The following is a 27,765-nucleotide window of genomic DNA, read 5'->3' as shown; positions in this document are numbered from 1 at the left end:
GATTTATTTATTTTATATTTAATTTTAATTTTAAGTTTTGATTTTATTTTATTATTATTATCATTTATTTATTTAGTTCTTTTTTTTTTTTTTTTTTTACAGAAATGCTCTTTAATAGTTTTAGTTCCAGCTAAGGAAAAAATACCTATAAAGGCTGTATTAATGTATGACCATATTTATTCTTATTATCTTATTATAAAGTTTGTGTTCGTCTGTTTCACAGCAGGTCCCTTTCGACAGCAGTCTGAACCTCTACGTCCAAAAACAGAGAGACAACACTCGGTAAGAAACGTGCTCAAATTCCCATATGACGTGTCGTATGAAGTGTCAGAGGTTGAAAAATGATTAAATTATAATTATTAGCATTGACTAAAGTTATGAGGATTCTGACAAGAATGAAAAACATTAATATATTCCACACACAATTTGTGTTTGTCCTCCAGAACTGCTAGCTGTCCTGTAGGCCGTAAATGACTTCATGGATGTCCATCAGCAGGTTATTAATTAGGTTTAATAATATTTTCATGATTTATTTATATTTACTACCATTTAGTGGGGATTTGCTTTGATATGTATAATTCTTACTATTATTGTTTTGTTTTTCTCAACAATGTTAATGTTAAATAGTAATAATAATTTACAATGTTCATTTTTTACAGAATTTCTCAAGAGAGATTGTTTTCATAATTCTGTGCATCTGTTCACATTTCATATCACTAATCATTATGAACGTGTGTCGTTCTTAGCATTTTCATAAGCAGCCTCCGCAGCGGACACTGCTCGTGCTCACAGCAGAAACGGATGTGAAGGAGATGGAGGCGCTAGCTTCAGTCCTGCGGAGAACAGAATATGAGCGGGACAACAACCACTTAATCTTCTGTCATCAAGAGAAACGGCAAACCTGCCTGGCCAGAGCTAAGGAACAAGAGCTGGCAGCTGGGAAACAACCACGCATGATCTTAAGGCCTATTCTGAGCCATCTTTCTTTCGTTCTCATAATGGTGGCCCTCGTTGTGTGGGTCTTTCTTTGTCATATTTATTTATTTATTGAGGCTCACTGGTGGAGCGGGGCTTTCAGAATGACAACCGAGGTTCAACCTTAAACAATCATGCTTAAAATACACCGTAATGCACATCTTTGTGTGTGATTCTGATTCGTTTTGTGTCAGTAATGGTGTTGAATTTCGGTAAATGTTAAATGTCGTTCTTCGGTGTAGTTCTGATGTTACAAATCCAGGCCTTTTTCAGATCACGTCTCGTAAACTAAACATAGGCATTATTATCATTTATGACAAAACGTATCATTCCGGTATGAGATGCTGTATACTTTTGTAATATTATTTATTACGTTTAATGCCGATCAACATATTTTGTATGGCCACGGCTGCTCTTGGTTAAACTGACATGTGTGTGTGTGTGTGTGTGTGTGTGTACACTAATGTAGTCGCTTCATGTTTGTAGTGTCATGTTTTAAAACTAGATATTAAGGGTCAGAGTCTCTCAAGTCTGTTTTGCTTTTGTGGCGAGCGAGCAATATGAATGTAAACCTGGACTAAAAACACTAGGTCAGAATATACTCAATAGAACAAATGTTGGACGTTTTATTTCCTTTTCAAACACAAATGCACGTTTTATGCAGTTTTTTTTTTTTTTTAATGAAATGTTTCTATTTCAGACTGTTTAATCGATGTGTTCGTTTTTTTACTTAAAGAAATAGTTCATCCAAAAATGAAATGTGCTTAGTTGATTGGCCAGCAGCATTTTAAACAGCAAAACAACATATGTGGAACCATATGCAGAAAGGTCTGCGATAGGGCTGCACGATCCTGGCTAAAATGAAAATCACAATTTTTTTTTTTGCTTAAAATCAAGATCATGATTCTGTAGATTTAAAATAAAGGTTAATATGAGTAGGCTGTTATTATTGTTACTCTCAAACATATGGTAAAACAACAATAATAATATCAGGCTTGTGTATAGGTCTGTTGGTTAAAATGCTAGATTTTATATAGACCTAGAATGGTGGACTTGAACAGACTTTATTTTGTCCATCAGAATATCATCATTCATAATTCTAACATTGAATTATGTTTGAGATATATGCTTGATAACATTATTGGACCATATTATTTCACTGATAAAATGAAGTATTTGTCATTATCAGATTCCCTCATCTATTATGTTCAACATTATATAGGCTAGAGTAGTGATTCTGACCCACTAAACATTTATTTTCACGCACAGCACTTTGTGTTCGCTGTGAAATAAAAAACAGATCAAATGCTTGTCATAATCATAACTCTAAATTGTGATATGATCATTTAAATGATGTGCGCACTTTTGGTTTCACTTTTACTGCTGAGTGCAGCTCATGGCTGCTGTCAGTTTAGGAAAAAACATACAAGCAAATCGTAGTTCCCGCGCGGCCACCAATATGCCATTACATTAAGAATGCCATGAAGTGACATTTTGGGTAAATTATTCCTTATAAATACTGTATGTGACACATTTAACACCATTTGGAGGTGTCCATGATGCTGAGCAACATACAAAGTCAGAATTATTCGCCCCCCTAAATTATTAATCTCAATCTGCCCAGTTGGTGGAATGAACTCCCTAACTGCATCAGAACAGCAGAGTCACTCGCTACTTTCAAGAAACGACTAAAAACTCAACTATTTAGTCCCCACTTCACTTCCTAATCTGCAATTGCCTCTTTGAATATCACACTAACTGTACAAAAAATAAAATAAAAAAAATAATATTAATACTACTAATACTTCCCTTCTTAGACTTTACAGACCTGAAACTTGCCTTTAGTACTTATTCATTGTTGCTCTTAGTAAATTGCTTCCTTGTCCTCATTTGTAAGTCGCTTTGGATAAAAGCGTCTGCTAAATGACTAAATGTAAATGTAAATGTATTAGCCCCCTATTTTTTTTTTTCCCCAATTTCTGTTCAACGGAGAAAAGATTTTTTTTAACACATTTCTAAACATAATAGTTTTTATAACTCATTTCTCATAACTGATTTGTTTAATCTTTTCCATGATGACAGTAAATAATATTTGACTTGATATTTTTCAAGACACTTCTATACAGCTTGTGTACAAGTGACATTAAAAGGCTTAACTAGGGTAATTAGGATAACTAGGCAGGATAGGGTAATAGGCAGCTTGTTATACAACGATGGTTTGTTCTGTAGACTATCAAAGAAAAAACTATAGCTTAAAGGGGCTAATCATTTTGACCGTAAAATAAAACTGCTTTTATTCCAGCCGAAATAAAGCAAATAAGACTTTTTTCAGAAGAAAAAAATATTATCAGACATACTGTGAAAATTTCCTTGCTCTATTAAACATCATTTGGGAAATATTTTAAATAGAATAAACAAATCAAATGGGGGCTAATAATTCTGACTTTAACTGCATGTAAAACAATGTGAAGACTTGTGCGACCGCCTTTAAGCTTCTCTCCTCACTATGAAAATATAATTGGCTGAATCGTAGAAAAGCTGAATTAAGTTCGTGCAGGGTCAAATCCAGATTGCAATTTTTTATCTATTAATCGAGCAGTCCCAGTCTGCGCTATGAAACCCATTCATTTCAATGGCTTGTGCCATGAACCCAGCACATCTTTATTTTTGGGTGAACTGTCCCTTTAAGCCCAAAGTATACTTTGAATTTGTTTACATCCACAGCCCAATAAACAAAGAATACTCAATTTTTATACAGTAGCATGTGCGAACGGCAATCAAACGCTCATTAGCAGTTAGACACCTTGTGGACAAACTAAGAAGTGCACACACTATTTACAGCACATGCGTAATTTAAGAATTGGGCTGAGAATGTACACAGTTTAAACTGAAGTATACTTTGGTCTTTAGTACTGTGGTTTCAGTGCCATATCTATACATCTATATATATATATATATATATATATATATATATATATATATATATATATATATATATATATATATATATATATATATATATATATATATATATGTATGTATGTATGTATGTATGTGTATATATATATATATATATATATATATATATATATATATATATATATATATATATATATATATATATATATATATATACACATACACACATACATACATACATACATACATACATATATATATATATATATATATATATATATATATATATATATATATATATATATATATATACATACATACACAAACATAGATGTCTCATCAATGGCTGTTATACATGAGCCATACACTGCCATATTAAAACAGTCAATGAAAAATCAGAGGCATGAATATTTACATCTCAATCCTATGATTATGCTAAGCTAAGACAATGTAACATAGGCTTGATCTAACATGACATTAAAAAGTTAGTTTAAAGCCTGTGATAATGAGGTGATAGCTGTAATTCTTTGGGAGTTTAAAAAAACAAAGTATAGGTCTCAAACTTGATTCCTGGAGGACTGCAGCTCTGCACAGTTTTGCTCCAGTCCTAAGCAAACACAGCTGATCCAAATAATCAAGCTGTTCAAGACTACTAGAGACCATTTTGAGGGATGTAAACGATAACAATGGTCCTATTCTATTTCCTGTTTCACATGTTTTGTTTTTATAGCTTCTGGCAATCCAAAAAGGTCCACATATTGATGAACAATGTTATGATAGCTGTTATTATGTTAAGATAGGATTGAATTGCCTCTTGTTATGGTTGTGTAGATGTATGACAACAAGCAGGAAGTGTTAATGGGCCAATGGCATCGTCACATTAAATAGTCTACAGACTATTAAGCAGATGTGAGTTGGAGCTGGTTGGAGCTGAACTATGCAGAGCTGCAGTCCTCCAGGAATTGAGTTTGAGGCCATTTGCCATAGTGTGCAATGTTTGCACATCTTGAGGAAACACAATAATTTTTACTGCGAGTGACTATTCCAAGATGGCGGATGTGTTGACGTGTAAAATGGTTTATTGTGACATCGACGTGTATACACATCTGCAGTCAATGCTCTCCGTTTGTGTTCCCATTCATCTAATTGCCTTCTGAAATAGTTTTTTTCACAAAATTCAGCCATAAACGAGATGAAATATTCTTAGTTGTAAGACAAAATAAGCAAAAGCCACAAGCAAAATACAAACAAAATGTTTCAGCCGGCATTCGGGGCCACTTTACCACTGCTTTAACTACTTTTGTATTTATTGTATTTGCTTAAGATGCCTATTTTAAGGAATACCCCTGTATTCCAATGCGTTCATGCCCAAAAAAACATGGTACTTTCACTTCTTGTTTTAAGAAATTGCAGAACAATTTCTTGAGTTTTTTTTTTAAATAGTTTGTGTGCTGTATTCTAAAAAGCGTAAACTTGAGAAGGGAATTATTTATTTGCGAGTATATTTGAGAGCCCCAAACCTCAGCTGATTAGCTGAACGATGCGTTTGCACATGCTACACACATTAAGCACAAACTCATCCAGACAAACAGCTTTCTGCAAGTGATTGTGTTCTTTTACAAGTGCTCATTACGCTACTTTTATGAAGCATTTCACTGTAAATAAGACCTTTTTTGGTAATAAAATGAAATAAATCATGTTTAATAAAGATTCAAGGGTTCGTGAAAGGTTTATTTATTCCTGTATTCATGTATTGCTGTATTTTTCTTTTTTGTGTGTGTGTGTGTGTGTGTGTGTGTGAAAAATCATGATCCATAGCAGTAAGTTTTCAGTCATTAGTAGTATTAAGGCAACACAAATGTAAACATTCATTGTTCACAGTTATGAAAAAACATACATTTTAAACATTGCTTATAGATTTATAGTTATATTTTCAATTCTAATCCATAATCGAAAGCCCTTTATTTAAAGCTGCACCAGAAATAGCTGTAAGAAGAAAGTTGTACACACAAGGTTGACAGAAAAGCTAGAAGAATTTAGAAATATCACTAAGAGGATATGAAAGATTGTAATTTGCTCACAGTCATGTCCTTACAAAGATATGCGATTCTTCCGAAAATCCAAAGCTCTCAGATATCAATGTGAGGGTGAAAAAATATATATAGAACAACATACTTCAAAACAAATCACAGTTTTTTTTTGTACTTTGACACTAGAGAGCGGCTTGAACAACATGAGGGTGAGTAAATAAGACTTTCCATTCCTCCATCAATTATCATAGTGTTTTGCTCCGTGTTTATTTATTTATTGCTAGTTTAGACACCCATTAAGCTATTAATCCTGCTTTAATCGTGATAGGCACTTTGAAAGGTCTGGTTTGTGTCTTACAGCTCCAGGTTCCACCACCTGACGGTAAAAGGTTCTCGGAGAACATTGGACCCGCAGTGAACTTCACCCAGCAGTTTGTGATACGGGGCGAAATCATCGATGAAGGTGCATTTGAGGCCCAGAGGCTCCATAAGAGAACACATTTCTTTCTCCAGCGCACACACACCCTTCACCTGTGGGCCGAATGGCTTTGGGATACCCAGCTGATCACCCAACACGATCATGTTCACCTGAGGAGACAAACAAACACAGGTAATCCGGAATCTTACACCTTTTCCAGAGTCAAATTTAAGCACGTTTCAAGCACATTCCAGGTGTGTTTTGAATATGGTGATGATTTTATTGTGAGTGTTTTATTTAAATAATATTTCAGTAATATTTTGTGCTCTGAAGACCTTTTTTGACAATTTACATTTACATGAAGTACTTTTGAACTCTCTATTGATAAAAAAAAAAACATATCACGGTTTCTAAAAACAATTTAAGTGGCACAACAGCTTTAAACATAATAACATTATTATTTTTATTATTATTAATAATGATGATAATAATAATAATAACAACAAATATTAATAATAATAATAAGAAGAAATGTATCTGGAGCATCAGATCAGCATATTAAAATATATCCTGAATTAAATTTTAACATATATAAAAATAAAACTGCAAATTTAAAGTATATTATTTATAACAATATTAATATTTCAGTGTATTTAAAACTAATATAAGCATCCGTAGATATCATTCATATAGACTGTGTTTTTACATTCCAACACATAATGTTAGCATTGTTTTTCTATGTGAACACGACAGACATGTGTAACCATTACACTCACGTCTTTACAACACACTAACATGATTACCTTGATTTTAATGGCCCGAGTGGTACGTTACGGGTCAGTATGCTTTTATGGACGCTTTTACTTTCAAAAGGTACCAAAAAGTGAACCATACCACTTTTTGGGAACTGTTCCGAGCACAACAAAAGCATACTAAAAGGCAAAGCTAGACATGCAGCTGAGTGCTATTGGTTTACAGAGATGCGTCTCTAGTGTGTGTACAAGCAGGAGAATGAAAACAAAGGAAGCGCCATTTTTAAATACACAACTGAGACATTACACCATAATAATATATACATATAATAACAAGCCATAGTCGACCCGAGCTTAAACAAACCTTGTCGTTGTCTTGATGAATAGCCACTAAGCCAAGAAGAAGAGCAGAATCTGACCTGAGCCCTGTTGTTTTTTAAGGGTCTGTATGTGTTCATATATGTTGCATTTATTTATTTATTTTATGTGATAGCAGACGTTACAGTTGGCTATTTATCATTGACCTGCAGTTAAAATCAAATCATGTTTATAGAAAGGTTAGTAGTGAACATTTATACACAAGTGTTAATGTACGTAAAGCATCTGTTTTGTGAGAAGTGCTTCTCATATATGTGAATGACCCGTACAGCTTTACTTTGACATTTCCTCGAGCAAGAATGACGTTGACTGAAACGTTGATCCCCTTTTAGCAGTGAAAAACACAAGCCTGAAAAGGGTGACCGGTACCAACCCGTACCATACCACTCAGTGAAAACGGGGCATTAGATGCCTTGTCAATATTAGGGCAAAAAAAAGTGTTTGATAATGTTGTGTACCATGTCAGGGTAATACGCCACAGCCCTGGGAACTGAATCCTCATTCTTCTCTTCCATCACTTTAAAGAGGATGGGCAAGTCAATGATGTCCTCATCATCCAGACCCAGCTCTTTCTTCAGCACGTCCCTGTTCCAGTCGATACAGTTCTGAGTGAAACATTAGATGAAACCAACATTACTCTTTCCCAGATCTGGAATATCTGACTATAGAAATATCTAGAAGCAGTAGGGATAATACTGAAGGCATCTTAATGTTGCGTGTGTTGTGAATGTTGTGTGTTTGACTGACCTGCACGTATCTGTTTTCAGCCTGCAGCTTTTTGTCGCTCAGGAGGTCATTTACAGAGATGGCCTCCTCCTTACCTGTTCAAAATGAAGTTAGCTTGCATAAATAAATAAACTGTAATGGAAAAAGAGTGTTTTCTCAAATAGACAAATTAGGAGTGTTTACCTGGAAACATTTCTGCTTTTCCAAGTCCGCTATTTTGTAGGCTTTTGAAAACTTTGTATCCAGCATCAGGACTAGCCAACAGCAATCGGAATTTCTGAACATTGTTAAAAAATTATGCATCATGCAATCCAAGTTTTAGTATCAAGTTAAATTAATTGTTGCATGAAAATGTGTACCAAAAACACCCATCATGTCAATAACATCGTGAATTGTAATCCAGTTCTCTACAAAAATGTTTAGATTTTTTTTTCTTTTGTGAAGGTTATTGATTAACTAATTTCGAGAGGATAAAGTGCTTATGATTGTTCTCATCTGCTCCCGCATCAGCTCATGATTGATTCTCCAATTAGATGATTCTTAACTCACTATAAATAACCAGAGTTTTCTGATCTCAATATCTTCATCTTAAAAAAAAAAATAAATAAAAAATCAACCCCCACTCACCCCCCTACTCCTCCTCCTTTGCAGATGGGCGACAAGGCAGCCCAGTGATTAGCACTGTTGCCTCACAGCAAGAATGTCTCTAGTTAAAGTCATCTCTAAACCAGATGAAATTTCTGTGCAGAGTTGGCTCGTTCTCCCTGTGCTTGCCTGGGTTTTCCACGGGTTCTCCGCTTTTCTCCGGTTATCCGTCAATTAGCCAGAAATAAGCCAAGGGGAGTTCATCGAGATCTCCCCGAGCTCAAACTTCCCTCTTGCCCTGCAAACTGGAAGGAGCTCAGGGCTGGAGGATCTCATAAGCTTAGGGCTCTCTCGTGGGACAGCATGCCAAACTATTTCATAAATTGTACCATGTAACCGGTCTAGATATTGAATTTAAAAAAAAAAAAAAATGTAAAAAATATTTTTGTAAATTTTATAAAAAATAATTCAGGATCTCAGTCAACAAATATGCATTAAATTACACAAAATAAACAAAACTTTTATGTATATTTATATTTTATAATATATATAATATTTTCTAAAAGCTACATTTTCAGTAATGATTCTATAAAAATAAGTTTATTTTTTATGTATAAAAGCAAAACATAAATAAATAAAATAAATTAAATTTTAAAAATAATTTAAAAACATATTACCATTTTATTACAAAAAACCTTCCCTAATTTTCCTTCGGCTTAAGGCTGGTTTATACTTCTGATTCGAGTGATCGGTGTGACCCACAGTGCCTGCCTTGCGCGTAGCCATGCATTTATACTTCTGCATGCTGTTTGTTTTGCTCTGCAATAACACTTCCGGAGTGCTAGCTGGCAGTAGGTAATGTTCCTCTGTGTCAAGTTTCTTAGCGGGTGTTTTATTTTTTCTGAACGCTACCTTGATGTACAAGTAGCTAAACTCACTTATTCAGAGGCGGGAACTGGCGGACGTGCAACGACTTTAATCATAAGGTAAACACAAAAAAAGTTCTCGTTCATGGGACTCGACACTTGTAAACGCTCGCTCCAACGGGCTCGCGGCTCTCAGCACCGCCCACACTTATCCCAGCTACCAAGCCAACCAATCACAGAGCTTGCACTGAAAGATTTTTTTGAAAGGTGCGCGTCAGCCTTTATTCATCAGTGGTCGCCATGGCAGAATGAACTGGAAATGTATCCCTGTCCTTTCAGCTGCAACCCAGTACTGGGAAACACCCATAAACTCTCACATTCATACACATAAACTATGGCCAATTTAGCTTATTTAATTCACCTATATCGCAAGTTTTTGGAATGTTGAGGAAACTGGAACACCCAGAGGAAACACATGTGAACACGGGGAGAACATGCAAACTCCACACAGAAATGCCAACTGACCCAGCCGGGACTCAAATCAGTGACCTTCTTGCAGTGAGGTGACAGTGTTAACCACTGAGCCACCATGCTGCTATTACCAAATGTAACAAAAACATGTAAGATTTAAATATATACATTTGATTAAATAAATATGTAAATATATAAATTAGTATATTAAAATAATTTCTGAAGGATAATGTGAAATTTAATAGTTCAGTAATGGTACTTTGTAATCAAAGAAATAAATAGCATTTTTGAACACATTTTGAATTCTGATAATTAATGACAATAATGTACAGTAATATATTTACTCTATTACCTTTCTGTCAGGGGCTGGAACAAAGCTCATGAACTCGTCCACATGACCCACAAACAGCCAATCAGAGTAAAGCGCTATTGGCTCTTGAACCTTCTGTGCCCACAGGAAGTCCTGGACAACTTTAGTCATGTTGCGGCCTTTCCTTGCTCTGAAAATAAACGCAACAATATAATCAGTGAATCTTGATGGGTAATACTTTAAAATCAATCAATATGTAGATATAGTCTAATGAAGCAACAAGAAGCCAGAACAATGATAATGTTTATTATTAGGCCCGATTCTGGTTAGTTAATAGAGTTGTGGTACTTACGTAGGGAACGCCACTCCAATGATGATCCTGCCGAGTGGGTAGTTTTTCCCATTCACTGTGACTGGTGGACTGACCTCCAGATTACCGAAAGAGTCCAGGCTGCTCACCTCCTCATTCAGCGCATTTCGCGTCACATATCCAAAATCTGGCCCCTGTCAAACAGTGTTGTCATTTAGATAAAAACAATATCTAAATAAACAATAGCTTGCCCAGAGCAATTTTGTGCTGGTGTAGGCCTGTCATTGATTGATATTAATCTATTAAACTAAAATCACCAGTAGGCGGCAGGAAGTTTCTCTTCAGCATGAAGCATAGATTCGCCCACTCAAACAATTCATTTAAAACTTCTGATTCATTTTGGACTAAATTGAGCTATATTTTATTTTCGATAGTCTACAGAATAAACCATTGTTATACAATAACTTGCCTAATTACCCTAACCTGCCTAGTTTACCTAATTAACCTAGTTAAGCCTTCAAATGTCAATTTAAGCTTTATAGAAGTGTCTTGAAAAATATCAAGTCAAATATTATTTACTGTCATCATGACAAAGATAAAAGAAATCAGTTATTAGAAATAAGTTATTAAAACTATTATGTTTAGAAATGTGTTTAAAAAATCTGCTCTTCGTTAAAAAATTAAACACAGGGGCTAACAATTCAGGGGGGCTAATAATTTTGACTTCAACTGTATATATTATGAGCAAATACATCCATTCCACATATGTATACATATACACAAACATAAAAATAATACATTAACCTTGTCATGAAAATAAATAAATAAAAGTATAAAATAAAAGGTTGCCATATATATTCTGTTATTGATGCATAACCTCTAGAATTATGTAAATGTTACATTATGGATAATTATATTGTTGTTGTGGAGAAAGCCAGCCATTTACTCCATTTTTTTCCAAGATCTCTTTTTGTAATCCAAGTGCTTGTGTCATTTCCTCAACTTCTGCTATTATTTTGAACCGTTCATCTTTAGTTTGTGGCTCTTTATGTCATTTCCGGGTTATAGCCTTTTTTACTTGTTACCAATAATATCTTAATAAATTCCAACAAGGATGAGGAGTGCAATGATAGCAATGGTTTAATTCTTGGTGTAATAAAAAAATGTATCACGTGGCATTACTTAACTATTTCATATCTTATAAGAAAAACAAAAACCCATTCAGGGAGATTGTTTTTTGCCTTATTGACTTGAGTAATTCTTTTAATTGATAATCAGTCTGACTCACCAGAAGGGCATCATAGGGAAAATCCTGAAGATCTCCATCACGAGGAGAATCCAGGACAACAGGGAAACGATGATGAGGAGAGTCAATGTAACCAAACTCAAGCTCATCCTGTACAAGAGACAAACACACATAAAGGGAGTCATTTTTAGCTTAACCTGACATTGTAACAGGTCATATTACTAAAAGAATCATCCTGTGTGTTTTGTTCCACAGTCATGATGAGGAACAGCTTTTATTATGTGGACATTGTTGCTCTGTTATTGCAGATCAATTGATATGCAGTTTGTAATCGTTTTTTAAAATTCTGAAATATTACCATTAATATTCAAAAATATTAAAGGGATAGTTCACCCAAAAAGAAAAAAAATCTGTCATCATTTACTCTGTTCAACAAAAAAAAAAAGTATCTGTGATGCTGGGAAACATCGAGTCCATAGTAATTTTTGGCTTCCATAGTAATTTTTCTTTTCTACTATGGAAATCAATGGGTGGCAGCAACATGCATTCTTCAAAATATCTCCTTTTGAGTTCAACAGAAAAAATTATCTCATGAAGGTTTAAAACTACATGAGGGGAAAAAAACGATGAGTTAATTGTCATTTTTTGGTAAACTAACCATTTAAATATTAAAATGTTTATAAAATATTTGAGTCTTCAGTATTACGATTACAAATTGTTATTATTATTTTCTGGAAATCCTCCTAATGTAGAAAACTGAATAATTTTGTGGAGAATATATTTGCAATAGAAATATTCTGTACAGTTTTAAAGGTCTGTTACTTTTGATCAATTTAATGCATCATTACTAAATAAACAAATTTCTTTATTTAAATAAAAGGTGCCGACTCAACCTTTGTACAGTAGTTGACACACACACACACATATAATTATTTATTTATTTTTTTTCTTTACTTTACGATACAAAATGTTTTTTAGTTTTCATTGAATCACAAACCTGCATCCAGCGATCGCCTCGGTTCATGTATTCGTGACATATTTTGAGTTTGTAGCCGCTCTTCTCCACCAGATTTCTTATGCTCTTCAAGAATGAGTAGTTATCCTCAGTGCTGCCAACACACAAAACATTAAAGACTCAAGAATGGCTCACAAGATGTAAAGCGGTAAGTTTGGAAGGTCATATTTTCATAGATGTACAATCAAGCTGAAATTATTCATACCCCTGACAAAAATTCTGACTTAAAAGTTACTTTTATTCAATCAGAAAGTTTTTTTTGACCGGAAATGACACAGGCTTCTCCCAAAACATGTTAAGACGATGTAAAAGAAGCATCATTGTGAAATTATTTATTTTTTTGTTAAAATATGAATAAAGCAAAGTCAGAACTGGCTTTTCTGTTTTAGAATTGTAGTTATTTTGTATGAACCATGTAGGATTAAAGGGATAGTTCACTCACAACAGAAAATTCTATCATCATTTACTCAGCCTCTACATTCTCCAAACTTTTATTAGTTTCTTTCTAGCACTGAGCGATTAATCGAAACTGACATTCTGACCCTATAACCCTATAGTTTTCCAAGTCGATTTTTTACTTTAGATTACTTGTGTGAGTCCCAAGTTTTAGGAAAACAAATAATAACGTAACCTTTAGTTGCTCATTTAGTATTAGGAGTGTCTTATATAAAAAGGCGAAGACCCATAGATTTCGTGAGGTAGTGTACTTCCACTGCCACTTTGCAGCCACATCTGATCTCTGGTCAGATGTGGATGATTGGAAGCTCCGCCAGAGAGGCCTTGAGATGGCATATCTTCCATTAAATTAAAATGATTATTTACATTAAAACATTTGTTTACAGAATATGCCAAAAATGCAGTTTAAAACATTTACAGGATATACAAGAGTTATTTTATTTAGAAGAGATACTGCTTATTTTATATTTTTAATATTAAAAACATTGAAAATAAATTATTTTGTTTCCAAAAGTGCAAGTTTTTTTATTTTCACTTATTTATTTGAAAAGTTTGTTTTAGGTCATGTAACTTCAGTTGTTTAGCGCTGATGTTTAATAAACAATGATAGATGGTAGATAGTGTGTGTTTCCTTAAATTATTTTAAAATCAAGTTATGCACCTTTCACTCTAAAATCCCGCACTTGTAATATGTGAGCGGGATAATAAAGAGAGGTTTGAGTGAGTTGCTTCCAGGCTCACCTGCACACATAAACCTCCACAGGCTTTAGGGTGTTTGGGGTCATGATCCATGGAGAAACACGAAAAACCACTTTATCTGTAAAGATGGGCGTCTCTGGGAAACCCTGTTTCAACAAAAACAAATGTAATTAGTATTTTAATGTAATTGGTAGTTATTAGCATTGACTTTTTTGAAAATAGGCTCATTTTACTACTCCCCTAGAGGTAAACGGTTGAGTTTTACCATTTTCAAATTCATTCAGCCTATCTCTGGTTCTGGGAGGAGTGCTTTTAGCATAAATCATTGAATTGGATTGGACCATTAGCTTCTTGTTTAAATTCCCCCCGAAAAATCTGTAGTTTTTCTATTTAAAGCTTGATTCTTCTGTAGTTACACTTTGTACTGAGACTCATGGAAAATGAAAAGTTGTTTCTAGGCAGGAAAAGTAATTTAAAAAAAAGATGCTAATGGTCTTATCTAATTCAATGATTTATGCTAAGCTAAGCTAAAGGTGCTCCTACTAGACTGAGATTAGCTGCATGGATTCATGGTAAAACTCAACTGTTTAACTCTAGGTGAGTTGTAAAATGAACCTATTTAAAAAAAACATGGAGTGCTCCTTTAAGAGATTGTAGGACAATTCTAAATAACTTAAAAACTATGAAATTAACTTAAAAATAATAATAATAATAAAGTAATTTGAACAGAAAACCAGCAAGCAGAGAAAGTTTAATTGTATTTAGGATCATACAGTAGCGTTTGACTAACCTTCCCACAGGGCTCGAGCAGACTGAGGTTGATGGTGACGAGTCCATCAAAGTCTTTATCAGGGAAACGAAGACCTTCTACATGGAACTCCAGTTCACTGCTGCCTCCCAAATATGGCACTTCCTGCGTCAGCGTGTCTGTTCCCACCACCATCAGGAAATCCTTCAGGAACAGCTTCAGGAGTTGGTACTCTGATGCACGAAAGAGGAACTATTGAGTAAAGTATTGATTTTCCTTTATAATGTTTAAGTTCAGGATTTTATCTTATTGCTTGTTATATTTAGAGTGTGGACATAATGTAACGTTTCTATCACATTACGTAGGTTGTGCCATGTATCAGATATTTTTTTATTTATACAATATTTCTGTCTGGTTCTCAGATTTGATTGGCTGATAGCCGTAAGATATTAAAGGGATATCAGCACTCATATAGCCTCTTGACCCTTGTGTATTACTCCGCCCACACTCGGACTAAAGAGAGACTAAACATTCACTACAGTTTGACAAATATTGCAGTTGTTGATCAACATAATGTACTTTTGAGGCTTTTTTAGGCAGAAATGTAGTTCTTTAGATTGCAACTATGCAGTTTATTTATACTATAAGTCCAGAAGGCTTAATAAATCAGCATTTGATGGAATAACCACCAAACCTGCTGCCATTTTCTGAAAGAAATTACTCTAAATGACAATATTTTCATTTAAACTTTGGAAGAAATGTAATCAGACATTTTTACAATGAAATAACTTAAACCCACTAAATTTACTCAAACCCATTCCTAGAAAACTTAAAATGAGCAATTATGTAGTATCTTACATTTTCCACAGCTGTGTATAAATATATTATATGTTTAAAATATTGCTGAGTCTTTTAAACAAACTATCAACACGAGGGCGAAAAAATGATGAACTCTTTGTGGTCAACTAAAACCTCTACTTAACATTAAAACATTGATTATTTTTCTTCTTATTATACTTGACTCACTCCACAAGTTTTCTGTTTTTGTGTTTGTGCGAGGTCTAAAGACTCTGACACTCTCTGAAGTGCTCTGCGAGATGTGCATGCTCAGCTTATAGCCTTCAGGAAGTTGAGATGGTCCATTAGTGCGCAACACCATCTTGGACATGTCCTTCAAATCTGCCAAAAAACAAAAAAAAGATCTATTTCATGACATTACTCAGCTCTTTTTCACACCGCTGCTTTTGTAAAGTAGATGTTAACCAAGCTAACAGCGCAATATGCACAGACAATTGTACAATAGGAAAAAAAAATCTATTTAAAAGGAATAGTCAGAAAGACACACGTTTTCATAATTTTTTTTACAATTAACTTGTGAAATTTCATTATTCTGTTAAACACTCAAAGAAGTTATGTTGAAAAATGTTGGAAACCAGTATATATCGACTTCAACGGTATTTGTTTTTCCCAATACGGAAGTCAATGTTTACCAGTTTCTAACATTCTTCAAAATATCTTCTTGTGCGTTGAACAGAAAAAAAAAAACTCATAATGATTTGGAACCATTTAAATGTGATGAAATAGTTTAGTAAATGTTTTTATTAGGGTGAATTATATTCTATAGACACTTTTCAATACTTTCTGGCTAAAGAGTATTAATATTGAATGATTAATAAGAAAAGCATCCTTTTGCATTTACACCGCTTACATGGGTTTGGTACAAAGTCTAAAGTATTTACACATAACAAACATCTGCGGCGAGACTTTAATCTTTCCCCTTATCAAACATGAGACCTGCCCAGACTTACCTGAGACTTTACCAATGTCACTGTTCTCATTGTCCGGTTTCTTGTTGTTTATGGACTCAGAGTCACAGTTGACCAGCAGAACTGCACCATGGCCATTAGGACCCCATTTCCATGAGGCCTTGAAACAAAAATACAATGCTATCACTCATACTTCAATATGTAATAGGGATACGAGATCTTGAACTACAGTATTACCATGTTGATCCTGGAACATCATTTGAGTTTGAAAATGTAATCCATACCTATACCCTACCCCAAGACCCAACCATGACAATTATTCTCAAAATCAGAGGGGAAGGATAGTTGGATAACAATCGTGTAGAAGTGCATAAACCTAAACTTAACATAAATGGTAAACTTATTTCTTAATTCTGATTGGATGATTGGAATGTGGTTCCAGGATCAACATAGATGTTAAAATTTTTTAAATCAGGTTGGCGACATTTTGCAACCCAGACATACTGTAAATATGCGACTCTGGCTCAGTTTCCTCAAAAACTATAAAACATACTTATACTGTGCACACATTTTGCTTTTGCTGTGCACACATCATCTTTTTCTAGACATATTATGATCGCAGAGGCAGATTATTGACATATAAGCCTTATTTTTGTGCATTTCTTTGCATAATGCTATGTAAGTACATCAATAACTATGTGCATGATTTGTAAACAAATATGTTTGTGTTATATATATATATATATATATATATATATATATATATATATATATATATATATATGTGTATGTATGTATGTGTATATATATACACACACACACACACACACACACACACACACACACACACATACATATATACACACACACACACACACACACACACATCTTCATATGGATGACTTTTCTCACACGGTACAGTGTTGTGGTCCGGAATGAGTCCTGTGAAACATGATTCGCTGTAACAACAAGTTAAACTGGTTCCTTCAGTGAATACAGATTTGTATTATATTTGCTTTGGTTAACACCACTGGTTAGGTTTAAGGTGGGGATGCACCGAAATGAAAATTCTTGGCCGAAATCAATACCCAAAAATAGAGGAAACAAATGCTGAAAACCAAAACACACAAAGAAATTGTATATATTAGCAATTCTAGCGTTATGAATGTGACATTTGCAGTACAAACTCAAAACATAAATTCACATAGAAAGTATATGTTAACATTAAATTGAAACTTTTGTTTATATTTTCCAGAACAACTAACCACAGGGTTAAAGGACCAGGAAAATATCAATCTGTAAACATATTTTGTACTTTAAATGTGGAAAGTAAACATGCGTTATAGATGTGACAAAAAACTCTGCGTGTTTACAGTATACGTAAAAAATTTGTGAATTGACCTGCACAACCCAAAAGAAACAGTGCTAATCAAAGGGATAAGAGTTCTCTTTATAAAACAAAAATGATTGATTTTATTTTATTTAATATTTTCACATTGAGGAAAAAGTGTCATTACGGTTGTGACGTCTCTCCCTTATGGATGTGACAGATGTAAAAAAATTCCACTTGTGTGACTTTGGTAAATCAAATATAATAGTTTGAAAACATTGACAGAAGCATTTTTGAGTATTTATAAAGTACTGTAAAATACTTGATTACACAAAAAACTTGGAAATGGGTTCCGTATTTTGAGACACTTAATTTTTTTATGGCAATGTTGACATTAGTATGGAATTGCTCATATATATATATATATATATATATATATATATATATATATATATATATGAGCAATATCACACGAGTAGCAGTGCGATATGGCTGTATATCGGCACTGGTGGGAGGCATGCGATGGCACATGGCCCTTTTGTATGTGGAACTACTTTCTTCCGCATTGGATTCAAATCATAAGCTGATAGTTAAACATCTGTTAAAACAGTTAAAAGCATCTTTTAAACTTTAGATCTGTAGTGCCTGCCTTTTGCTGGCTGTATGTGGGCAGAGTAATACACAAAAGGGTAAAGAGGCTGTAGGAGTTCTGATATTGCAGAATATCACACGGCTATCAGCCAATCAGATTTAAGAACCAGAAAGAACTGTTCTATATATATATATATATATATATATATATATATATATATATATATATATATATATATATATATATATATATATATATATATATATATATATTTAAATATAAATAATAAATATATATATATACTTCTGTGTTCAATAGAGCAAAAAAGTCAAACTGGCAGAATTTTTATTTTTTTGTGAACAATGCCTTTTAAGTCAAGCTGCCTTCCTGGTCCAAAATAAAACTAGGATTCGTGTAAACTAAACTTAACTGGCAAACCATTTAATCCAGCTTCATGGTACAGGCTACTGGATCAACGTTATCTGGGTTTTATAGAAACACACCCAGTCATGCAGTCTGACTTTGAAACTGCAAGAAGGTGCCGTCAAGTTCCTAATTTAATGAGTATTTACTTGAACTGTTCAAAACAGTTTATTATCTTGATTATTAACTTAAAAATTAAACAAGTTAAATGCAAGCTCATCCGACAAGTTTAGCAGTTCGCTATGTTGGAAAGTTCTAGCTTGGTGAACTCTGACCAGCGAAATCGCATCTCATGATTGCGTGAGACCAATCATTCATTCTCTTGTTGGCTTAGTTCCTTTAATAATCCGGGGCTGCCACAGCGGAATGAATCGCCAACTTATCCAGCATGTTTTTACGCAGAGGATGCCCTTCCAACCGCAACCCATTGCTGGGAAACATTCACACACACACACACACACACACACACACACACACACTATGGACAATTTAGCCCACCCAATTCACCTGTACCAAATGTCTTTGGACTGTGGGGGAAACCGGAGACTGAAATTTTTTTAACGTTGACCAATCGTTCGGAGAACATGCAAACTCCACACAGAAACGCCAACTGAGCCGAGGTTCGAACCAGCGACCTTCTTGCTGTGAGGCGACAGCACTACCTACTGCGCCACTGAGTCGCCTGCGTGAGACCAATCGAAGATCAAAACATAATCTCTCTGGACAGAAATTTTAATTGTGAACCAAACGCTCACTTTTTTTAACGTCTAATCATTTTGTTTAATCCCGCCCTATTTCGCAGTGCCGTACAACAGAATTTCGCAAGCACAAACTCTAGTGTGACCACAGCATAATAAAACACTACATGTGCCCATGCAGTCTGAAATAAAATGGAACTGAATGCCACTAAAATGGAATATTGAGTAGAAGGCGGGACTTTCTTGATACGCATCATTCTCTCATATCAAACTAATAATAAGAGGGGAGTGGTTAAGAATATTGTGGCTGCATAAACAGTGCAGGGCCACCACTCCAAACACAACAAATAGACTTTTTCAGTGGATTAACTTGGACGGATTAATTGTTCGCTTAAAGAACAACAATGTGCGCTAACAAAATGAACATTGTAAAATTGTAAATGCATTTAAACTGTTCAATTATGCAGGCTGGAAACAAGACTGTTGTTGTATTTTTGGGTAAACTGTCTTTGCCATCAGGACGAGATGTTTAGAATCAACTATTTAATAATTTAATAATTTAATTTAATAATTTTTTAATTATTATCAACTAACTATTTTATCTGACTTCTTGATCCCCATCTTCAACTTAGAAACAAAGCTTCAAAAATTAATCTCCCTATTAATTATGATACAGGACTGACCACAAACAAAGCTCACCTTGTTTGGATTGTTTTTCTCAACAACACCATCTCGGTCAGCATCTACATCCAGAGATATCTCTGCAACAGAACACAGACAACAGAATTAAGAGACTCGCTCGGTCACAGTCATGCCAGCATCATAAGTTTATAGTTGCACCACAGATTCCGTTTACACAAGCGTTAGCCATAAATATAGGCGTATGTCTCGCATTAAGTGCAATGTACACACAGCAGACACATACCAACAGCTGTTAGATGCAGTATGGCGTCCCCAAGCGTCTCCGTTTTCTCACCGTAGTATCTCACAGACAACTGAAATCAATCAGATTCTTAGAAACAAGGATGAGCTGGATCATTAGAACAATTATTGTGCAATTATTATGGTTTTCTTTGAAAATTACAGCAGATTCATTTTGGCATGATAATGATTGTATTAAAATATGTGTGACATATGCAGAATTAACTGCCAGTGCTAGACAGTGTTGTGAAAGTAGTGTGAGACATGCAAACCTCAGTTTCCTCAATAGACTAATACAAACGTCAACCACACTGTTACTGAATAACTAACAAGTTAAGCTCTTTCCTGTCTGTCAAGTTAAGGTTTTTAGTTCCTTTTTTTAGAAATAATATCTATGCAAAGTCACTTACATATCAAAAACATACGAAACTGCCAAAATAAAACCAACAGAAATCCGTCTTTTCAATATTTGCACCGATAATGCCTTGTGTGTATCAGTTTTGGCCCAGTTTCAAACATTTTATCACATTGTTTACGTTCATTAGGATTTGCAGAAGTAGAAAGCACAGAAAACTTCCAGACATTCTTTCTGTGTTTGCTCTTAATGTCAATAGTTTTCAGAGCGCAAAGGTGATTCACTGAATTTACCTTGCTGTCGAATGCAGTTTCACTGACTGTGTCCATGGTGATGAGGAGGATGGTGTTTGGCCCGAGGGGATATGGGAGGGCGTTCTTGTCCGTGATTGGAGGTGTTATCTTGTAATGCACGTTTGGGGTGCATCTTATTGAGAAGGACTTGGATTGTGGTGGAGCACATCTGGAATGGGAATATATAAACAGACACATTATAGACATGTTTTTAAAATAACTTGTCCAGAAAGGCAATGGTACCACTCTATTCCATAGTCTGTTGAAGGGGGGGGGATTTTTGTTGTTTATCCGTATTTATAAGTTGGCGGTTCATTCTGCATGGTGACCTCTGATTAATAAAGGCCTTTTTGGGGGGGTAGGGTAAGGAAATGTCGTCGAGCCGGGATTCGAACTGACGTGCTATTGCACCATATGTCGGTGCGCTAACCACTGCGCCGACTGAATGAGCCCTTTTTATTTTTATTCATTTTATTTATTTTTATTCATTTTTCTTTAATTCATAAAATGAAAATCATTAAAATTATAAATTCATATGAAACATGGTTTACCAAAAAAATTAAACCATTTCTAAAAATGAATTAGCATTCTTAATAATTTCTGAAGGACCATGTGATACTGAAGACTATATTAATGATCAGCACCAAATGAATTACAGATTTAAATCTATTCAAATGGAAAATTGTTGTTATAGAATTCATTCATTTATTTTCCTTTGGCTTAGTCCCTTTATTAATCAGGGGTTGCCACAGTGGAATGAACCACCAACTTATCCAGCATATGTTTTACACAGCGGATGCTCTTCTAGCTGCAACCCAGTACTGGGAAACATCCATCCACACTCATCCTCTACGGCCAATTTAGTTTATTCAGTTCACCTGTAGCGCATGTGTTTGGACTGTGGGGAAAACCCGAGCACCCGGAGGAAACCCACACCAACATGGGGAGCACATGCAAACTCCATACAGAAATGCCAACTGACCCAGCTGGGACTCCAATGATCTTCTTGCTGTGAGGCGACAATGCTAACCACTGAGCTATCGTGTCGCCCCGGTGTTATATAAATATTAATGTTTTTTGCTTTTTTAACAAATAAATGCTGGCCTGGTGAATATAAGTTTTTTTTTTTTAATAATAAACAATAAATCAACAAATCTTTAGGATATAATTACGTCTTAAGAAAAATTACATGATTACATTTTATTTTTAAGAAACCGTCATGTTTCCTTTTTTTTCTTCCTCTATTTTTATGTTGAAATTTCTACCAAAAAAAATTCTGCATAGAAAAGACAGAGTTGAAACAATTTACTTGTTTGTTATTACAAATAAATTACTTCATTTATGTACTTGAAGGTATGATGGTGAAAATGTTGAACACATTAGAAGACACAGTGGAAGATATAAAAAACCTGTAACCACTGACTTCCATAGTATTTGATTTTCACAGGTTTCAGCTTTCTTGAAAATATCTTCTTTAGTGTTCAACAGAAGAAAGAAACGTAAAAAGATATGTACCTGAGGGTGAGTAAATGGTGAGAACATTTTCATTTTTGGGTTAACTATACCTTTACTATACCTAACTATAACTATACCTTAAAGCAAAACCTAGAACAACAGACAATATTAATAAAAATCTAGAAAGGCTTTCAAAGAAATCTTTTTTAATTCAATTTAATTTGGCTAGTGTAGTGTGAATGTAGCTGCCATGAGATGAGAGCGGTATAACATGATTAACTCCATCTAAACTATTTTTTTCCTTGAAAATTGTTGTAATTGTATTACCTCATATCTAATATTACAAAAGCATATAGGTAACATAACATGTCACCAGCCGAAATTTCAAAATGACTGCATTAGTAGATGATGAATAATACATTTATATGATTCAGTTCTGTCGGAAGATAGCAAACGCTGACTGAACAATCATGAGGTTGCCAAGGGATTGTCTATTTCAGCATGGACTAACAAATATAGAAAAAGCCTTCTTAAAATCACTACAGAAAAGACGTGTCAGTGGGTCGGGACAGCTATCAGAGACAATAGCCAACAGTGGGTGTTACAAACAGAAGCATTGATGCCGAGTTCAGTGATGAATTTAAATAATGTCGCAGCACAACAACTGCATTCATCCACCGCTAGATCTGAAAGGAGAAATTCCTAAATAAATAATTGCCCTGAATTCTCCAACAAACATAACAACATCTTATGACAGAGCCTCTTTTAATTCAAGGATGACTTTGTTAGCATTTCCTAGATAAACTTTATGAATAAACGTATAAAACAGCAGCTTTTTTACTGTGTGAGCAACATTTCTCTCTTCTGTCTGTGAGATTTTCGTTATTGGTTTACGTTTGTATACATACATCAGACAGACATTGTGTTAAGACTGACTCATATTTGAGTTTCCAGAGGTCTATAATAACACTTGTCAAAGTAATGACGGTCATTTTGAAACAAATCCTTTTATTTCCAACCCAGACTCCTTAATTATGTTCATTTAATCTAAACAAAACTTACCCAACAGACAGTAGTACTTTTTAATTTGCTTGACTATCTAAAAATCTGAGTGCTCATAGTAAAAGTCAAGTTGAGCTTGAACAAAAGCACTGTTGAAAATAAAAATAACCTCATTAAAACGACTAGCAGAAATGCACATCTACAGGATGTATAAAACTGTGTGTGTGTGTGTGTGTGTGTGTGTGTGTGTGTGTGTGTGTGTGTGTGTGTGTGTGTGTGTGTGTGTGTGTGTTATATCACAATGTTTAACACTGAAGTAAAGCTGGTTTTTATTCACATATTCAAACTTTCTCCTTAATGTATTTTCAGAAAAAAATATTATAATTCTATATCTATAGGGAAATTAAATTAGCAACCAATGACTATCAAAGTATAACACTGTTCACAGTCAAATAAATAGCGCTTATATTGTTAGGAAATCATACTTGCATGTGATTTTAGATTTGATAATAAAAGTACCATGGTAAACAATATAGTGTGTTATAAGTGTGTCACTGAACAAATGTGTGAATATAAAACCAACTTTACCTCAATCGAATATTCAAAGTACATTGGTAAACAATATAGGGAGCCTGTTACAAGGTGTCACTGAACAAATGTGCGTACATAAACCAACTTTACGTTACCTCAACATGTTTAACATTGAGCCACCATTCACTTACACCAAACGAAACAAAGATGCAATGTAAGTCAATGGAGATGCGTTTGTCAGATACACCCTTTTGTTATTCACAGAACAAAGACAGTGAGTTTGAAACAACAAGCGTTTTAGAGTGAACTGCCCCTTTAAATGTGTATTTCGGTCTATTAAAGTAGACTTATTTCCCTTGAGGCGTATCGCGGTTATAATCATATTGCATTAACTCGTCCTGTGTTCATGCTCGTTTACTTATAACAAAGTTTTACACTTGTAAGTGTTAATTGTCATGATATATGAAAAATAAACTCGCCCACCTGATTAAGTTCACCGTTAAAGTCGTTCCGAGCACATATGTCGTCTTGGTCGCTTTCTCGGTGTCAATAGTAAGAGATCGACGGGACACCATGATTAGTGAAGAGTCGGTCACAGTCTTCCTGCTTGCCTTTAAGCCTTTATGGACACGATATGTGACCGTATCACGGAGTCAATTGACAGGCGAAAACAGGTGAATGATGCCTGGGAATCTAGGAAGCCTTCAGTTGACTGGAAACGCCACAACTCAATGTGAAACGCCTGGTCTCAACGGCAGAGGGCGCTGTTTCAGCCGTGTATGTGTTTTTTTCGTGTACATTTTAGTTGCTGAAGTATGAATAGATGGCTTTTATTAAGTTGTAATTCTTATATTTTTCTTTTATGGTGTAACTGCCTTCAGATTAATAATTATTTAACATTCAAAAAATATTTTGGATTTGTTAATTCCGTTTAGAGTCATTATTTATTGTTTTTTGTGTCTGTTTTCAGTGTGTGGGCCACTTTTAGCCCGGGTACACCGTCAGAACTGGACCAGAACTAAAACAAGAGCATGGTTTGGCCAAACAGAGGTGGGCCAGACAGATTTTGCTATCTGGATTGTTGTCATGTACAATCATTTGCCTGTTTTTTTTATTATTATAATTAAATTAGATTAGATTCAACTTTATTGTCCTTACACATGTACAAGTACAAGGCAACGAAATGCAGTTGAGGTCTAACCCAGGAGTGCAATAGCAGCAAGTGCAGAATTTAGGTAAGTAATAAAGGGGAATTATAAAAAACGATGGTGATATTTACAGATGGATGTACTATGAACATCATATACAGGTTGTAATAACTATGAACAGAGATTTACAATAGTTGAATATACAGTATGTGAAGTTTGTTATTAATAATCAGAAGTGTGCAAATAGATCTGAATATAATTATAAATATACGAAATGTATGTGTACAGTGGGTAGAATTCAAGATAAAATACTGCAATGTAGTTGATTAACATGTGCAATTTTACATGTCCAAATATTAAATAAACCATAAATAATGCAGTGTTTATGGGGAGTGTAAGTTATGAGTAGGCCCACGCGGAATGTACAGACACAGAAATCCGCAGATTTTAGCCCATCATTGTATCTAAGTATACTTGTGTAAATGTGTGTACATTTATATTTATTCAGTTTCTAATTTAATTTCAGTAATATTGTTGACTAATATGAAAATATTCATATGATTTATTTACAATACAGTTTGTAAAGTCCTATTTTCTGTCTTTTAGTGGATATATTATATGATAGACTTGCTTTGTTTACCAAATAAAGTGGATCTATGTGGATTTGCATTGTAAACATTAAATAAAAGTTAAAAAGCAATTATTTTTATTTCATATATTAAGTTTTTAATTATGATACTACCAAAATAATTTCACGTAAATTCGCTGAATTTTTACAAAATTCTGCAAAAAATGTCCGCAGATTCTGTTTGACCCTAGTTATGAGGAGAGTGTGGGGTGTGTGGGGGGGGGGGGGGGGGGGGGGCAGAGTTCAAAAGGGGAAAAAGCTGTTCCTCAGTCAGTTTTTGTCCCCCACTTTATACCCCACTTCCAGCCATAAGTACAATATTTGCAATCATTGGAATCATTTCATTGTTTTATCCCACATTAACAAAATACAAAAGCAATATACTGTTGTTTTTAAAGCATGCTATAGTAGTGTATTATACTGCATATATTAGTATTTGGGGCTGCACAGTGCCTCACAGCAAGAAGGTCACTGGTTCGAGCCTCGGCTGGGTCAGCTGGCATTTCTGTGTGGAATTTGCATGTCCTCCCTGTGTTTGCGTGTGTTTCCTCCAGGTGCTCTGGTTTCCCCCACAAGTCCAAAGACATGCGGTACAGGTGAATTGGGTAAGCTAAATTGTCCGTAGTTTGTATGTGTGTGTGAATAGGAGTGTATGGATGTTTCCGAGTGATTGGTTGCAGCTGGAAGGGCATCTGCTGCATAAAACATATAGATAAGTTGGTGGTTCATTCCACTGTGGCGACCCCAGATTACTAAAGGGACTAAGCAGAAATAAAAATGAAGGAATGAATGAAATTTAGTATTTACGACTCTTTGCTACAGCATACTGTAACAATTAGTAAACTGATAAACTGTAATAAATATCAGTAGTGTACTTTAGGGTTCACAAATTGTAGTGTAATATACTGTTGTGGAAAAAAATGACAACTAGACAGGTTAATTTAAGTGCTTTACTGTAGTATATGGTTCAAAAACACCTATTATTGTTTACTTTAAAATACTACATTATTTTTCATGTGGTATTACAAAAAAAGACTTGCAATATGCCTTATAAATGCTAAGTACCATATAAATGGACACAATATTAAGACTACAGGGTTACTTTTAAAGTGTTTATAGTTGCTTTCTTATTAGAAATATAGGCAGCTGAAACCACTTCTGTTAAAATTGTTACAATCTTTTAATTTAAAATGCTTTAATAATTTTGCATGCCTGGATGCTATATTAAAAATAAATCCAACATGTAGTTTTTGCACACTACAGATGGATTTGACAACAGCTGCACTTTCTCAATTCATAACCAATTAAACAATGGAATGAAACATATATTTAGCCTCGAGTATTACTGTATTACCTACCTGTCTAGCATCACCTTAAGTTCCGTCCCAATGGCAAGCACAATTTGAGTGGGTGCGCTGATATTCAGTCGAACGGTCCGCTGATACATGTTTGTCGCAGTGAACTTGTTCTTCTTTTGAAGAATCGGAGGTAAGTTGTGTGAGGCCGTTTGCTCCTGCGAAACATTCATTGTTACCGACTTCCACGTCTGCAGATCTCAAGTAACCTGTTTCTTCTGTGAAATAGGAGTATATAATGCAGCAGGAGAGAAAAGACATGTTCTCACCTGTCGAAAAGCTTGCTCGAAGCTAAATTTGAAAGGTTTTGCATAGAAAGCATTTGAAAGGAATGTGGGCTAGTTTGAACTATGCTTTTCAGCAA

The 27,765-nt window shown here is 34.6% G+C and overlaps 2 protein-coding genes across 53 annotated transcripts in view; one reads left to right on the top strand and one right to left on the bottom strand.

Annotated features, from left to right (window-relative positions):
• Positions 1–3,262, top strand: part of rap1gapb (RAP1 GTPase activating protein b) — a 186,213-nt gene extending 182,951 nt beyond the window's left edge. For 29 of the 50 annotated variants that reach the window (XM_073954586.1, XM_073954605.1, XM_073954592.1 and 26 more), the window contains 3 exons: positions 224–282; positions 444–496; positions 747–1,661. In XM_073954586.1, the coding sequence (XP_073810687.1) occupies positions 224–282; positions 444–452 (68 nt within the window). In that variant the 3' untranslated portion in view covers positions 453–496; positions 747–1,661. Of the gene's footprint in view, positions 1–223; positions 283–443; positions 497–746 lie in introns of all 50 variants that reach the window. The other 21 variants (XM_073954611.1, XM_073954614.1, XM_073954610.1 and 18 more) reach the window with 2 other exon arrangements.
• A 2,342-nt stretch (positions 3,263–5,604) lies between these two features.
• On the bottom strand, positions 5,605–27,607 carry padi2 (peptidyl arginine deiminase, type II). Of its 3 annotated transcripts, none has more exons than XM_005172097.6 (16): positions 27,405–27,607; positions 21,283–21,451; positions 20,639–20,708; positions 20,413–20,474; positions 16,713–16,830; positions 15,931–16,083; positions 14,947–15,137; positions 14,199–14,302; positions 12,984–13,095; positions 12,029–12,136; positions 10,783–10,934; positions 10,473–10,620; positions 8,382–8,475; positions 8,220–8,293; positions 7,931–8,077; positions 5,605–6,512 (listed from the first exon to the last, which is right to left on the bottom strand). In XM_005172097.6, exons 1-16 carry the CDS (start codon positions 27,572–27,574, stop codon positions 6,279–6,281), a joined length of 2,106 nt encoding a protein of 701 aa, XP_005172154.2. In that variant the 5' UTR covers positions 27,575–27,607; the 3' UTR covers positions 5,605–6,278.
• Between the last annotated feature and the right edge of the window lie 158 nt (positions 27,608–27,765).

This window comes from Danio rerio, chromosome 6, assembly GCF_049306965.1.
Source record: "Danio rerio strain Tuebingen ecotype United States chromosome 6, GRCz12tu, whole genome shotgun sequence".
In the NCBI taxonomy this organism is placed as follows: Eukaryota; Metazoa; Chordata; class Actinopteri; order Cypriniformes; family Danionidae; genus Danio; species Danio rerio.
Note: the sequence above shows the minus strand (reverse complement) of the source record. Positions and strands in the feature narration are given on the sequence as shown.

Bases quoted from the DNA above. Each gene is read 5' to 3' on its own strand.
- padi2 (XM_005172097.6), bottom strand. From the start codon at position 27,574: ATGAATGTTTCGCAGGAGCAAACGGCCTCACACAACTTACCTCCGATT. The intron at 16,831-20,412 runs GTGAGCTTTGTT...TTTTGTTTCAAG, and splicing joins AGAAAAACAATCCAAACAAG to GCCTCATGGAAATGGGGTCC. The intron at 8,476-10,472 runs GTAATAGAGTAA...AACAATGTTCAG, and splicing joins TTCCAGCCCCTGACAGAAAG to AAATTCCGATTGCTGTTGGC.